Raw genomic sequence first — 17,424 nt, 5'->3', positions numbered from 1 at the left:
ACAATAATGCTAAAAAGTGTATTATTAATATATTTATTACTTTGCCATTGGCACCTGTCAAATGTGCAACTGTCAAAAGTTGTAACTGTCAAAAGTTGCAACTGTCAAATTATAATATGATAATATAAATGACGTAACAGAATGTTAATTATAACTTGTTGTGCAAAGTAATTTATTCTACTTATTTATTTAGCCAAAATGCCTGGAGCCTTACGATCAGTCAAGACCTTAGCAGAATATTTCAAACTTGCCAAAGGTTTTGACCAGTGCCTGAACAAACTAACCCTAATAAGTGCTGAAAAGGAAGGTAAATGTGTCGTTGAATTCACCGTTGACAAAGAGCATGTAAATGCTGCAGGAAACCTACATGGGGGCTTCACTGCTACTCTAGTCGATGTTGTGTCCACCTTCGCTCTTGTTGCTGCTGAAAAACCACCCGGAGTATCTGTAGATATACATGTCAGTTACCTGAAAGGAGCCACACTTGGTGAACAAATCGTTGTTGAAGCCAACACTCGAAAAGCAGGGAGGACGTTAGCATTTTTGGATGTCGAGCTGTTTAAAAAAGAATGTAGAGAGATTATAGCTAGAGGCAGTCATACCAAATTTATCGGCAGTTGAATTTTGTAATTGTAGATAAAGATTTTTATACTAAGTCATGTGTACATAGAATCTGGAATCGCACTATGGATCTTCATACAACAACTTTAATTATTGTGTAGTAAGAAACAATAATAATGTTATTGGATGATAGTATAAGTTGGAGTTTAAGCGTACTCTTAAGTATACTATCATAAATTATTGTTAAGTATCAATCGATGCGTACAATGGTTGTACAGTATGTGAACTTTAGAAAAAAATAAAGACCCATTTCAAACTACACATGATAAATTATATTTTTCATTCAAATTTAATTTTCAAAGCAAAAGCAAGAAGGTTGAACTGCTGATAAGACAAAAAATATGTAAGTTTCAAAATGAACACCATGGATGTAATTTATGTAAGTACATTTCTTTTTATTATCTATGATTAACACCTTGGTTGTTTAGTTCAACAAACATTTTAATAAATCAAAGGCATTTTACATTAATAAATCCAAAATAAATCAATATTAATTTTAGGTATATCAATACTCAATAAGCTTTTATATTAACCCGTCTTTTATATTAAAGCAGTCAGAACAATAATTAGAATATTTTATTTATTAATTTATATTTGCAATATATTGATCCTAGTGATATACTCTCACAAATATTGGATATGTTTTGTTTAGTGTCATCGTTTGATCAAATCTTGCAAACATGTAACCTCAATGAATACTGAAATTGCTTTGACATTATATATTAAAGCTCTCCATGATTTACAGTAACAGCTTAACTTTTATACTTGGCGTTTGAGCTTACTTTTTCTTTTTTCGCAAATGTTGATGCATCTTGTATAATTTCAGTAAAATATGCTAGAACTTTTTTTGGATCAAGACCCGGATTTTGCTCCATAACTTTTACAAGTTCATACCCAATTTGCTTTATTTCAGGAGGTAATTCAATATCATTGGCAGTATTCTTTTTAATTTCTTCCATTCTTGAAGTACTTTGAATAATAAAGTTATCTGATTCTTCTTTCATATCCATTTCTAAAAGCCTGCGTTTAAATCCAGTGTCAGATGGAAATACTCTTGCACATGCATGTATATGTTCAATTTAATCAAGTAGTCTATGCAGGTTCAAGAATATGTACCAGGAACGGAGAAATAAAAAGTTTTGATGCGCCTCTGTAATGAGAAAGGAGCATGCAAGATCTTTTGGCAAAGCATTCAAAATCAATCAAAATGGATACATTGCTTTTGCTTTTTCATAATGTAAAAATAAAACGGGTTGAACTATAGCATAAACCTGAACTAACTTAAGCTATGATTAAAAGATAGCTTATGTAAAGAAAGAAATATGAACTAAAATATTAAAACTATAATATGAGCTAAAAGTAACGTTTCTACAAAGTATGAAATTCTTAGAAATGAAATGAAATCTAACCTAAATGTAACCTAAACTATAAATTGAAATGCAACCTAACCTAAGTGATTAAAACGTACCTTATATATTTGTCCAAAAATAAAATAATGCAAGAATACCTACTTCTAAAGCGATCTAAAAAGTGTAAAATAGATAGAACATAATTAGTAAGAAAATAACCCTAACCTATAAAACACGTAAAAACTAAGAAAAAACCTTAACCTAGAAAACCATGAAAAAAGTAATAAACTTAGAAATTAAAAAAATAAATGTAAATTTAATAATTACGAGCAACACACGATTCACAAGAAAATTATACTAAAACCGTATGAATAACGCACAAAATAATTAAAAAACGAGGTACCAAAAAAACACTGGAAAAGAATAGACGTGAACATAGCACGAAAACCACACCAACATAATAATGCTAAAATCCCATTCAACTTTGCAGCGAATGTGAAACACATCTGAAGTATAATACAGCAAGCTTCACACCCCAAAATTGTTAGCAAATGTCAAATTATTAGCATGATTTAATTATTAGCATGATTAGTATATTGTCTAGGATGATTTAATGCCTAGTCAATATCGTATTTCATTTAAATTTAATAATTATATGATAATTAATAGTGTCTTTATATAATTAGAAGTATTAAATATGGAAAATGTAAAATTAGCAAATGCTTACGAAATATTATCAACAGAAGCAAGAGGTATTTAAAATCATTTTATATAACAGCAGCCAATATGTCAAATTGAATATAGTAAATTAATATTTACTTACTTCTTTATTTATAAAGACAAACATTATATTTTATGTTTGATGATTACTATCAAATCTTATTTCAGAATAGGGTTTTATCAATTTACTGAATATATATTAAGAGCCTGAAATAATATTTATTGTTTTCGATTACTACTTGCTTATGAATAAATAATAATTAATGATGAAAATTATAGAATAATTTTATTTGTTTTCTCAGAACTATTTCTTGGCTCACAAGTATCAGAAGTATATCATACACCGAAACCTTTAGAATTTTATAGAAATTATGTATCAAAAAATATTCCTGTCGTATTTAGAAATATTAATCAGAATTGGTATGCCGTTCAACATTGGAATTCGGATTATATGAGGTACATTTTACTTAAACTTTTAATTTAAAAAAATTGGTAATAAATAATATCTAATAATATAAAAATTGCACTTACCAAAATATTCATTTAAACTTTTCTTATTTTTATTTATTTCTGTAGTGAAAAAATAGGTGATAAAATTGTCACTGTAGCCGTAACTCCAAATGGATATGCAGATGGCCTAACTTCTCATTCCGATGTAAAATGTAAAGATTTTGAAGATCTTGAATACTTTGTGATGCCTGAAGAAAGAGAAATGCGTATGCAGGAATTTTTAGAATCTCTAAATAACAAAAATAGGTATATAACTTCACCATCTAAAATTATATGTATTAATTTATTTTTTAATATATATTATGCAGTAACGAGATTATGTACATACAGAAGCAAAATTCAAACCTGACTCTGGATTTACCTGAGCTTTCTAAAGACGTACCTGCAGATATTTCTTGGGCCAGTGAAGCTTTTGATAAAGTACCGGACGCTGTAAATTTTTGGATGGGGGATAGCAGAGCTATTACTTCAAGTAATAAAAAATAATATAAGTACTTATTATTATTATATAGTCTTTATAATCTTTCTCAATTTTTAGTGCACAAAGATCCATACGAAAACATATATTGTGTAATATCAGGCTACAAAGATTTCATATTAATACCTCCAACCGATATGCAGTATGTTCCAAAATCATTGTATCCAGTGGGAACTTTTGAAAAAGTAAATGATAACTTCGCAATCAAACCATGGACTGAAACTGGAGCTGAAACAAATACTGAGACACCATTAAATATTAAACAAATATCCTGGGTCAGCATTGACCCTCTCAAACCGGATTTAAAAAGATATCCACAGTATAATAAATGTAATATTTACCATGTCAGAGTTAATGCCGGTGATGCCTTATATTTGCCCAGTCTTTGGTATCATCACGTAAGACAGAGTCATAAATGCATCGCTGTGAATTACTGGTATGATATGGAATACGATTCTAGATATTGTTATTATAAAATGATGGAGCACCTTTGTGGATTTGACAATGTTTCATAAAATCAAATAAATTAATTTTTTAAAAAATATGTGGAGTATTATTAATATATTGTTTTTTAGCATTAAATTTCTGAAATTATATCTATCAATTAATTATTAATCATCTTGTCACAATGGTAACTGATCTTTAGGTAATTTTTACATTTCTTCACGTTTTGAAGGTTTCAGAACATTTTGGCATACCTCAGAAAAAATGGATGTGTGTGTGTGTGTATGGATACAATTTTTCGTCCACGTTTTCGGGCGCACAGATCAACCGATTTGAATGATTAAAAAAACATTCGATTCCTATTGATAGGGAGATGTGCTGATTAGTTTTTGGTAAAGGCAGATCCAACAGTAACGGAGATAAAGAGCAAAGAGTGCAGAACATAGAAATCGAGTTTTTGAGAACGGAGTGTCCAATTTGAATGATCTAAAAAACATTCAATTTGTAATGATTGGGAGAAGAGGTGATTAGTTTTTGGCAAAGACAGGTGCAGCCGTTTTGGAGATACCGAGCTAAATGTGCGAAAAATGGCAGTTTTTGAGAGAACTAAGCATCCGATTTGAATGATTAAAAAAACTTTCTGCTTATGCTGACGAAATAATAGCTTTTGGTAAAAAACATTTATTTTTTAATTCCAAAAAAAAAAATCTTTGGATATCGAAAATAATCCAAATTTTTTTTTTTTTCAAGCTAAAGCTGTAAAGCTCACTTATATAATCAATTAAATAATTTTAACTTTGCAATTCAGTTTATATAATGCTTATAAATATTAAACAATGTAATTACATTTGTTTTATAAAATTTGTAAATTATTATTTATTACTTTATGAATTTGCTGATGTTAAAAATGTGTATATAAGTACGCGAAAAAAATAAAAATAAAATGAAAAGCACATTTATATGATGTTTAAGATATATATATATATATATATATATATATATATATATATATATGTGTGTGTGTGTGTGTGTGTGTGTAAGTGTATGTAATGTATGTTTTTACATATACGCATATGGGTGTGTGCGTGTTCATATATACGGATATGTGTAAAAAAAGCCACTTACACGCCGATTTTTAAAAAAAATTACGTAATTATTACGAAATCTTTCCGTAATCCACATTACATAAAATAGACGAAATTATTACATATTTCTTAATCTTATGTAAAAACGACAAAAGCATGTAACTTTTTTGTGTAAATATTACGTAAATATTACGTATTTTTGCTTAGCGAGCTGATTGATTAAGTTTTGTTTATTTAGTTTTCTGTAAACATATATAAGTTACAGTATTTATAATAATCTATTTGAAAACATTTAATATTCCTCGAATATTTCGTTACGTTACGGAAAGTTCCAGCAATTTGTTTGCCTTATGGCACACCACTAGTAAAATTATTATTTTTGAATAATAAGTTCCTGTTAGATACTTAAATATATATTTAACCATGAATATATTATTTCAATTTATTATTATTATGAGAATAACGATTTGTTAGCTTTGACTTATTTTCTAAATAATTTAAGAACATTCAAATTTAAATAATCAAGTGACAATAATATAACAGGTAATAGGCCAAGAATTTGAAATTTTAATTCACTAACAAATTGGACATTTTATATATTTGGCGTTTGTGAGGTTTAACATGTGATATTTGATAATAAATCTATTTTATATGAATATTTAATTTTTGCATTTAGTGTAATTGGAAAAGGACTGACAATTTTCAGGGGATAAAAGACATATCTAAAATATAATAGTAATTAAATATTTGAACACAAATTGTAGTGACCAGATAAAATTACCATAAACTAAAAGTATTACTAAAAATACCCCAATAATTTTTTATATGTATGATAATATTGTCAGTCCTTGCGTCAATAAAAAAGAATTTGGCATTTATATTTAGCATTAAAACATTTTATTTTAATTGTAAAATTACTTTTTAAAACAGTTTAGTTAGTAAAGTTATTCATAACTACACCCTTAGCTTTTTATTTAAAATTAACGTTTAAGTAAAAATCGTGATGGTAACAAATATCATTTTAACAAGAAATATGTAAACTAAATTGAATATATTAATATTTTGTTATATTAAAATTTAACCATTTGTTAACTAAAAGTTATTTCGAGTTGATAAAAATACTGATTCAAAGTATTTTCCTGTTAACATATTTTTTACACTTGTTCTTAGGAATAAAATTTGTAGGCACTATATAAGTATATCGTATAATAAAAGCTTTTTTTGGATTTGCTTTATATATTAAATCCTAACGAGTAGTTTAACCAATTATAGGTTTAAAAAATAATTAGCCGCGCTTTTGATTCATATATATTATTAATATGATTAGTGACCTTTGTTTAAGAGTAAAGAGTTTTTTCGACCCATTCTTCCATGTTGAACGTCGCCGTATTGGAGCCGTCGGAGTCTCGCTCTTTGAAGATATCTGAAATATAAATTAAAAATTATGGTAAAAAAAAATAATAAGGGATAGGTCGGTGTGCTGGGTTAAACTCAAAGTCGATTCAGGGAAAAATAGTGTGAGAGATTTTCCTTTGTCATTTCACACCGTAATGCGTTAAGAAATGGGCCTATTTCCAATTGGATTTTTTTTTTATATTTTAATTGGAAACATAATACTGCACGATATCAGGTTGTCTAGAGCGTGGTTCGATATCACAATCCCCGTCCACAGGTGACCTCTACCCTTACACCATGGGGCACCTTAATTTTCTTTCAATTTAATTATCAACATTCTTTTCATTTTAATAAATTTGTCTTTATCTTTATTATACTTCCTCAAATTCTAATTAGTCTTTTCATTATTGTATTAAACATTGTTTTTAAAAATAGGATACAGAAAAGTTGCTCAAGTCGTACCACCTCCTAAGTCGTACACCGACTTTTGCATTTTGTTTGTTAATTATAAATTACAACATCTGGTATAAGTAGTTAAATAAAACTATTCAGTCGAGTAACCAAAAGTTTTCAATTAAATGGCTCAATGACTTTATAAAACAGAAATATTTGAAAATTAAGCTTTTTGTAAAGTTTCTTCTAAAATTTTGAACTTCTTTGTAAGACTTTTATAACTAAAATATGATCGTGACATTTTTTCTATGTTTATTTATATTACTTATTTGGCAATCCTTTAGGTTGCCTAAGTCGTACCGCTTAATGAAAAAATGCTACAATAATACCAAAATCTGAATCTGGTGCAAATATTACTTTTGAAAAAATAATTTTATAAACAATATAAGAAATTATATCGGCCTAGTTATAGGTTTGGTGTCTTCAAAGATTGAAATTAAAACTTTGCTTGTAGCTTAAGTCGTACCTGTACAAAATTTTTTAATCGTACTGGCTTAATATAGAAAATGGATTTTTTTTTTATAAATAAGAAGAATTCTTCTAGATAAATACAATTTCCAGAGCTTTTACTCAAATTGGAAAACAAAAAGTGGGTAGAACGAATAATTGTTGTATCTTCATGAACAGTTCCATCTCCATTCATAGCACCCAGAGACTTGATTTTATAAGTAGTACATATAAATAGTTACTTTTCGAGATCATTATTTCATTTAAGGTGTTATTTTGATTATGATGTTCGAATTTGTAACTAATAACTACAGAAAAATGGGTATCGGTCCGAATTCTATATAGTTTTCTAGTACCAAGTATGACTAAGGGGCTTACATACCTATGGTACGACTAAGGCACCTTACATACCTAAAGCACATTTTCAAAAACGTGAAAAACATATGTTTATATGAAAAATCAAAACACAGCAATTGTTAATCATAAGTTACCTGAATAAATATTTAATGAACGCGAAAAATTTTCTTTTAATTTAAAAATACTGATATATAGCATTATAAATTATATACTGTAATTTATCCATATTGTTTATTAATTGTATATATATCAAAATCCGATATAACTAGGCCTTTTATTATATTATTTATAAGATGATTTTTTAAAAGTGATATTTGTACCCGATTTAGATTTTTGTTTTGTTGCATTTTTAAAGCACGGGTACGACTTCAGCAACCTTACCCTATATTCGATATAACTAGGTTATTCAATATATTACATATAACATTATATAATAATTCAATAAATTACATATGATATTATATTTGTCCCGGATTCAAATTTTTATATTATTTTGTATTATTCTAGCATTTTATCCTCAAGGGGTACGACTTGAGCAGCATCGCACTATATTATATATAAAACGGGTTTTTATTATATATTCAATATAAGATGAGCATATGTTCCTGATAAGGATTTTTTAGAAGCAATATTTGAACTGAATTTAGATTTTTGTATTTTGTATTATTCTAGCATTTTCTCCTTATGGGGTACGACTTAAGCAACCTTACTCTATATCTAATATAACTACGTCGTTTATTATATTATATATAAAGTGACCATGTGTCCTGGATTAACCATATTTTTAAAATATTCATACTGGTCGTCCGGAATTTTAAAAATCGTAAATTTCATTTTAATGTTTATTTTAAATTTAACATTTATTTCAACGAAAAAAATACCAAATTTGAAATAAAGCACACTAAAAGCGATATTACTTGCTATTGCAAAAGTGATAAAAATTTATTCTCACGCTGATTAAATAACTTAGAATTTCGCATAAAAAAATATTTAAAAAAATCAAGTTTCGGTTAAACATATCATTTTAGCAGCGATCAGAACAGTATTTTAAGGAGTTCTACAAACTCTTGTAAAGACAGTTCCATTTTTTAATAACCTGAACTGATATTTACCAATTAGTTAAAAATTATTATGTTTTTTTACACTATAGTCTATACCGAAATGTGTATACATCAACGAATATGGATTTTAAATGTACAACTGCTTTAAATAAAATGATGAGTATTTGATTTTTTGAAAAACATTATAAAAACATTTTTTTCTTATATTTAGTTCTTTTATCGATATCTGACGTTATTTTGAAAAAAAAAGAAATTACACCACTGAGAGGCATGTCATCCCCCGCGAAATGACTTCATAGTAAGATAAACCTAATTTCAACATTTTATACAAATTGGAGCACAGTAAAAAAAACTCAGACCCAAAACGCTCCATTGACTTGAGTAAATAATCCGTATCTGTTGGAAAAAATATGAAAATACTAACGTTTGTATGTGAAAAAGAAATGGGCTGTTTTTTCGCCGTAAGAACCATCCTTGGACATCAACGAACATTTTTAAAAAATAATTGGCCAAATCGGTCCAGGCGTTGTTACCAACACATTTTGCGATTCATTTTTATATATGAGAAGATTATATTCTTACCGATCATGCTCTTCAGTTTGACAGCGCACATGATGAAGTCATCAAAGGCAATCATTCCGTCCTTGGTACCATATCTGTGCATCAGGATGTTCAGGATGTGGTTGTTCAACCTGTAACCTGCACTGTTCAAGGCCTGACGCAATTCGAAGGCGCTCAGGCAACCTGAACCGTCGCGGTCGTATAGTTTGAAAACGGCCTGAAAATATAATAAATAGAGTTTCAAACACGTCTGGGATACTGTAAAGTAAAATGATAAAGGCAATATTATGGACTTTGTACAAATTTTCTAAAGACATCATTCGAATTAGGGAATGCAATACCGATGGAAAATATCAATACCGATATTTCGGTAATTTTTCATTTTAAAACCGGAATACCGGTAAATTACCGGTATTTTTATTATCTTAAACAAATGTAAACAAAATTAAAAGTTACTAATACAAATATAAAATATATAATTGTATGTACAACAACATCTATATTCAACTAAACAATAAAAACATTAATATAAAACAATAACTTTATTTTTTTAAATAATAATTTAACAAAATTATATCCAATTTAATTAATTCATTATCACTATAGAACTTTTCACCAAAAACAAACTTATGAGTAAGAAAGACCAAAAACTCATAAAAGATCATATTACATTATTATAATAAACTATATTGGCTGTATTCGATGTGTTAAATTAGCATAATCTCCAATATTTAAAAAATAATAATTTTTCTATATTAATTTAAGATCGGATACTTTGTCGAGATAAATAATAAGTTATTACATTTGTTGAGTATTGTTATTTAAAACAATGTTATGCTTCTATAGCATTTTCAAACTTTGAAACGTTTTCCAAAAATATTTTATAATTGTAATAAGAAGCAAAAATATTTAGTAATTATCATAATTATCATGTATAAAGTTAGAAAAAATAAAGATTACAAAGATCACTTAAAAAAAAGTTAAATTTTTACATAAGATGAAACAAACACCATTATCTATCAGTCCAATTCTATTTATTGTAACACGTTATGAAGCCCTTAGTAAAGCAATAAGTCAGTTTAATGACGAGTTGAGATAATATTTGACATTTGTTTATCCTATAGAATCACTTGAAGATATAGCTGTTTATGCGATTATGGAATTTAAACATAAATTTGTTCCGAGAAATTTAAACTGTATTGTATTATGTATCAAATAGCGCTTATTAAAAAATACCGAAAATACCGGTATTTTTGGGGTAAATACCTGTAAAAATACCGCCGAAAAATCGGGCGTTTTACCGGTAATTCGGTATACCGGTATTGCATTCCCTAATTCAAATTATTCGAAACTTTCAATATTTCAACTATTGAAAAAAATGTGTGCTCATCAATAAATGCAGATTTTTTTTTCAATTCGTTCTTATAAAACTAAGTGGTGATGGCGGTGAATCAAAATTGTTCAGAGTAAAAGCTTAAAGTAAGTCTTAATTATACAATGGACTAAGTTCCGGAAGTTGTGCAAGCTTTCTGAACTTAATCCTAAGACTTGAAATTTCAATCTGCTTATATATCCGGGTAAGTTCAAAAAATTGTCATACAACTTCAAGCTCTCACCTTTGCTGTATCAGAGCAGGTCGCAAGTTTGTTCTCGCGCCAGTCAGTAAATAAACAAATGATTATTAAATATATTTTTTGGAAGTTTACAAACCTTCCAATTCCTGATGTCCATCCACAAAGTCTTGAACTCTTCGTATCCTAGTTTACCAGAATGATCATGATCCAGCATAGCTACCATACTGCGACACACGTCCTTGGAGAAACCGCGGCTTTTGGTTTCTGGATAAAATTTTAATAGAAAGATTATATTATAAATTAAATATTTTATTAATTTAAATACAGAAAAAATATCGAAAATAACGTTGAACTTTGTGACTTGAACCTAGGGTTAAAAACAGAACACGAGTAGGTAATTGGGAGTACTATCAGACTATTGCAAGGGATATAGAAATATTTTATTTTTATAGAATATAGAAATTCCTAAAATAAAATTAAATTTATAATTTTTTTATGGTGTTCTTTATATATTTAAGAAATTTATCGATTCATTTCGAACGACATCAAGAAACAACTAGGTAATTGTCTTATAAGTTAGTTTGATAAGTAAAGAAAGTTGACAGATAAATAAGCACAAAAAAGTTGATTACTAACTAATTTTTTAACAGTTATATTAAAGTCTTGTAAAGTTGTTTCTCCAGAAAAATCGATCGTTCTATTTCAAAGGCATAATTTAAGATTTAATAAATAAACTATAAATAGTGTTATTTAAAATATATAGCGTTTATTTGAGAGTTGTCTTAAAATAACGTAATCTAATCGAAAATGTTACATGTGCACTATTATAACGATGATTGGTTAAATTTGTTAGTGGACAAACACCGAAAGCTGATGTTATTCACGCACAAAATTGAAAATTAATTTTACTGTAGAAAATAAAAATGATTGGTAGATGCTATTCTACGTACTAAAGACTACATCAAAGAACACAACAATTCTTTCAATCATATACATACTGGGTTTTCAGAATTAAATTAAAGAGTATCTTAAATTTAAATGAGAAATTTAGGTGATATAAAATAAATTTTCGCAATTTTAAATAAGAACATTAAGTAAATCGTATAAATCCAGATTAATCCATTTCTTGTAGTATTTAATATTTTTTATGACATACTGAGCGAATAAAATTCCTTAAATTTAAATGAGAAAATTGAATAAATTTGAAAGAGTTCAATTGGATCCTTTTGTAGTATAACACAAATTCTATTAGACAAAAACTTTTTTGTAGAAGACAATATTATATATCTATTTGTAACTTACATTTTATATATAAACTAAATTTATTTTTACAAACAGTCAATCCTCCTATAACGCGGTAATAGAATAATCGCGCTATAAACTAAAACTTAACTCAAACGCGTTGTATGGAAACCGCGCTATAAAAACATCAAATTAGTATGAATCATAATTTCTAGCCATATGGGGACCAATAAATATAAAAGATAAAATTTATATAAAAAATAAAAAATAAATTATTTTTATTGACTTGAAGAGTTAATAACTTATGAATTTAAGTAACATCATAATTTAAATATATTGACGAATTCTTATTATAAGACAAAAAAAATGACTTAAAACTTGCAACTTGCTACTGTCTAGATTCTAGAGTACAACTTCCAAGTACAGGTAAGAAAATTGAGTGAACTTTAATCTAACTCTTTAACTCCATTGTCAAATTTTTAAAAGCCCAAAAATTCTACGATATATCTGAATTTGCCAATTTCGTTATCAAACAATAATTCGGTAAAAAACAATAACAACTGCAAATAATGTTTGATAATTTTTCAGGCAACTGTTCCAATTTTTTCCTTTTTTGACACTTCCTTTATTTTCCGTTTAAAAATTATTTTAACATTTACTTTTTAAGTTATTAAAAACCCTTATTAAATAATTTCCAAATTTGAGAATTACCCAATGGATAATTAAAGGATTTTTTTACCCTTAGAAAAATCTCAAGACATTTATCTATTTGAAATACTGAATATTCTATTACAAGCTTTAAATGAACAGTAACATTATTATACATATAAAACTTAACATCCTTTTAGCTTGTCATTTCACTGTAATTAATTGAAAAAAAAAGATAATTTGTTAATTACTATAACAAGACTAAACCTGTATCAGAAATATACGAAATTTAGTCAATGAAAAACTTATAATTTAAAACCTTATATAATACCTAGTTACTATAGAGTCATTCATAGGTTTTGCAAATGGAACTTATGGGTTGTTGAACCGCGCTGTAGAAGTACCGCTTTATAAAAGAACTGCCGCAGTTTCAGTTCCGCGTAATATGGAAACCGTAAGAGTACCGTGTTATAGGGGGATTGACTGTAAATAATACTATAAGAATATTCTTTTATATTTATAACACATCTTCGAAGGCGTTTTAATTTAACATAAAAATTCAGCACAAAAAGCATTATAGATTTTTATTACCACGAACGCCAATTTCACTCAAAATAATTTCAAGTCTGACATTAAAAAAGCACATAAACTTTTAGGCTTCATCATAAAAAAGCACAAATCAACCAATCCTAGCCAAGAATGCCCGTGTGGTATTTTTACACGTATATTTCTAATAGTTCAGTAAACGGAGAGGAAAAAAGGGTATAACCTCTGATTTTTTTTTACTGTGCTCCGAATTGAATGAAATTTTGGAATTAGGTTCATCTTACTCTCAAATTCAAAAGTGAAAACAATTCGGGTTGCGCCATCACCCCCCTTCTAAATTGTGTAATTACATTTTTTCAAAATAACGTCGGAAATTGATAGAAGAACTAATTATAAGAAAAAAATGTCTTTTATAGTTTTTCAAAAAAACTAATACTTTTCAAGTTACTGGCCACTTAAGATTTATATATTTTTGGCGTTTTTCTTCGTTTTTTTGCAAATATCTCCTAAAATATACATTTTAACGAAAATCATGTAATGAACAAAATAATGTCAATAAAAATCTTAATAAATCGGTATTACATAAAGTGTTCTAGGAAAAGTATTAAGCAAGATTTAAAAGAGCAAAGTCGGAAAAAAAGTTTTCATAAAATCGTGAGTTTTCTGAAAATAGTTGGTACTAAAGTAGTGAAACTGCTAGAATCCATCAAAATGTCTATAATGAAGTGAATTCTAGATGGAATGTAAATTACTTTAATTATGGTGCAAATGGCGCTCATTAAACCATAAGATTTAAAAGAAAAAAACTTCGTATATGCTTCTTATTTGCATGATAGCTCACTCATTTTACACGCAAAAAATTTGTAACAACACTCATTTTAAAGCTCATGTTGAGCACTATAAAACCCTTTTCACCGAAATGCATAAAATGCAAAACCTCGACACCAGATGGCTTCAAATACAACAATTAAATCTTGAACGAAATAAAAAACGACTTTGCTCTTTCAAATCTTGCTTAATATTTTTCCTAGAACACTTTATGTAATACCGATTTATTAAGATTTTTATTGACATTATTTTGTTCATTACATGATTTTCGTTAAAATGTATATTTTAGGAGATATTTGCAAAAAAACGAAGAAAAACGCCAAAAATATATGAATATTTAGTGGCCAGTAACTTGAAAAGTATTAGTTTTTTTGAAAAACTATAAAAGACATTTTTTTCTTATAATTAGTTCTTCTAACCGACATTATTTTGAAAAAATGTAATTACACAATTGAGAAGGAGCGTCATCCCCCCGGGGGGTAATGGCGCAACCCGAATTGTTTTCACTTTTGAACTTGAGGGTAAGATGAACCTAATTCCAAAATTTCATTCAATTCGGAGCACAGTAACAAAATTCAGACCTAAAACGCTCCGTTTACTGCACTATAATATTCTCTTATAAACCCTTTCAACTTTCTTTTCATCATCCGACGTACCAGCTAAAGTCTGCGACGCGTTCGTCATTCCGAACGATTCCTGGGCGGCCTGGTTGTCTCCGCAGAACCTGGCGCAGATCAGAGATATAATGTCGCCTACACCAGGACCTTCTTCGCCTCCGCCGCCGCCTCCTGGTCCTCCGCCTCCGCCTGGGGTGCCCTCGAGGGCGGCCACGGCGCGACCGCGATTTCCGGGCAGTTCTGTTTTTTGTTCGGTCAGGAGGATGTTTTCAAATTTTTGGTGGGAAAATAAAATGGAACGCGCGGGAAAATACCACACTCGGATAGAAAAAAGTGCTACACTTATATACCTCGACATGCGATTGTGATAAATACAATGATAATAATAATAATAATAGTAATAGAAATACACCCATACCTGAGCTCGGTTTCGCGTTTTTGAACTTCTCGAAGAAGAAGTTTATATTTTCGCCAAAAAATCCGATTTGCTGATTTTATGTTTTATCGACGTTTCAAGTCATTCTGAATCGAATGAGACCAAATTTGGAAAAAATTATGTATGGGTGTGTGCGCGTGTGTTTGAACAGATTTTTTGCCGTAAGTCGACGTTTTCTCAAAAACGCCTGGAGAATGAGACCAAATTTGGAAAAAGTATGTGTGTGTGTCTGTAGATGCGCTGGGTTTTTCCAATTTTGATTTTAAAAATTCATTCGATGTAACTCAAAAAGGACTAGCGTTGGCCAGTTTTGCACAATCATCGAACAAGCCTTTTTTTATTAGCAGAAAGTGACTTTTTTTCAACATTTTAACACGCAAATTTTAATCGATTTTAAAAACTACTCGAAATATATTAATTTGGAATCGTGCTGATTATTGTTTAGTAAAGATTGGCCGTTTCTTCGTAATTAAATGTTAAACTAGTGGTGTATGGCATCGTGCCTTAAGGCAAATTTCTGACACTTCCCGTACAGTAACAAAATGTTCGAGGAATATTAAAAGTTTTCAAATAGATTATAATAAATAATGTCTAAATTTGTCTAATATTTATTTATAAGAATTATATAAATTGAATTACAAAGTTAAAGTTATTTATTTAAAATATATAAGTGAGCTTTAAAACTTTAGCCAGAATTAAAATCAAAATGTGAATTTTTCACAATATACAAACAAAAAAGACATTTTTTTCCAAAAGCAATTGTTTTGTCAACGCAAGCAGAAAGATTTTTGAATCATTAAATTCGGATGAATATTTCTCTCAAAAATATATATATTTATCTCTATATTTATCTCTATATCTTCGAAATGGCTGGGTCTGCCTTTGCCAAAAACTAATCAGCACATCTCCCTATCAATAGGAGTCGAATGTTTTTTGAATCATTCAAATCGGTTGATCCGTGCGCCCGAAAACAAAAAATGCGGTCATACAAAACACACACACATACGAGTACACACACATCCATTTTTTGTGAGGTATGCGAAAACGTTCAGAAACCTTCAAAACGTCGAGAAATGCAAAAATTTACATTTTCGATTTTCGGTCCATTACTATAACTCACCCTACGAAAAGTTAACTAGTGGTACATGGCATCGTGCCTTGAATTAAATTGCTAGAACTTCTCGTAACAAAAATAAATTTTTTTTTTAAAAGATTGAATTTTCTTTTAGAACCCCGAAAAAATCGATTTTTGAATCAAAAGTGACCTTTTTGAAAAATTTGATTTTTTATACTTTGAAATATTGAACTTTGAAATGGCATTTTTCACTTTTTTTATTGGATCTACGAAACCACTAGACAAGTCTTCCCAAAAATTTAATCAGTTCTGCATTTCGTCGATACAAATAAAATGTTTTTTATATCATACAAATTAAACGTTCCGATTATGATTTTTTGAACTTACTATCTTCGAAACGGTTCGACCTACCTTTGCCAAAACAACTAATCAGCATGTCTCCTGATCAATACGAATCGAATTATTCAAATCGGATGAGCCGTGTTTCCGAAATCGTCGACTAAAATTTTGTATCCGCACAGCAACACACACACATACATCATTTTTTTCTAAGGTATGCCAAAATGTTCAGAAGACCTTAAAACGTAAGCATATGCAAAAAAAAATATTTTGGATTTTTTGGCGATTACTATAACTTACTCTACGGGAATTTAAAAAAATGTACATTTTTAATAAAAAATTTTATCACGATGGAGTTGGTCATAATAAAAATACTTAAATTTTACGGTTCTATTTCAAAACTTCAAAAAGGTTTGAATAAATATAAAAGTCAAAATTTGTGTCAAAAAACGAATAAAAAATTGAACCAAGTATTCTAGAATTAGGACAATTCGTGAAACTATGGATTTAAAATTTTCAAAATTTGTCGACTTTGACAGGCCTTTTTTTGAAAAAATAATTAATAAGTTGGCGAATTTGATCAGTCTTTTGTTGAATAAAAAAAGTCGCTTTTGTGATGTGTTAAGTCAAAATTTGAC

The 17,424-nt window shown here is 28.6% G+C and overlaps 3 protein-coding genes across 6 annotated transcripts in view; 2 read left to right on the top strand and 1 right to left on the bottom strand.

Annotated features, from left to right (window-relative positions):
• The first annotated feature begins 198 nt into the window (after window positions 1-198).
• LOC113389490 (acyl-coenzyme A thioesterase 13-like) lies at window positions 199-621 on the top strand. Its single transcript, XM_026626518.1, has one exon. The coding sequence runs from the start codon at window positions 199-201 to the stop codon at window positions 619-621; it is 423 nt and encodes a 140-aa protein (XP_026482303.1).
• Window positions 622-2,590: 1,969 nt separating this feature from the next.
• On the top strand, window positions 2,591-4,193 carry LOC113389489 (jmjC domain-containing protein 7). Its single transcript, XM_026626517.1, has 5 exons — window positions 2,591-2,722; window positions 2,993-3,146; window positions 3,267-3,446; window positions 3,509-3,672; window positions 3,739-4,193. The coding sequence occupies exons 1-5, from the start codon at window positions 2,668-2,670 to the stop codon at window positions 4,191-4,193; spliced, it is 1,008 nt and encodes a 335-aa protein (XP_026482302.1). The 5' UTR covers window positions 2,591-2,667.
• Window positions 4,194-6,368: 2,175 nt separating this feature from the next.
• The window catches only part of LOC113389071 (calpain-A-like), a 609,920-nt gene continuing 598,864 nt past the window's right edge, over window positions 6,369-17,424 (bottom strand). For 2 of the 4 annotated variants that reach the window (XM_026626126.1, XM_026626127.1), the window contains 4 exons: window positions 14,976-15,176; window positions 11,192-11,319; window positions 9,503-9,698; window positions 6,369-6,630 (listed from right to left, as the gene is read on the bottom strand). In XM_026626126.1, the coding sequence (XP_026481911.1) occupies window positions 6,545-6,630; window positions 9,503-9,698; window positions 11,192-11,319; window positions 14,976-15,176 (611 nt within the window). In that variant the 3' untranslated portion in view covers window positions 6,369-6,544. The remainder of the gene's footprint in view (window positions 6,631-9,502; window positions 9,699-11,191; window positions 11,320-14,975; window positions 15,177-17,424) is intronic. The other 2 variants (XM_026626128.1, XM_026626129.1) reach the window with 1 other exon arrangement.

The sequence above is a fragment of the Ctenocephalides felis genome, unplaced genomic scaffold (genome assembly GCF_003426905.1).
Source record: "Ctenocephalides felis isolate EL2017-DRISC unplaced genomic scaffold, ASM342690v1 CF-g0.4_SCAFFOLD_03573, whole genome shotgun sequence".
In the NCBI taxonomy this organism is placed as follows: Eukaryota; Metazoa; Arthropoda; class Insecta; order Siphonaptera; family Pulicidae; genus Ctenocephalides; species Ctenocephalides felis.
Note: the sequence above shows the minus strand (reverse complement) of the source record. Positions and strands in the feature narration are given on the sequence as shown.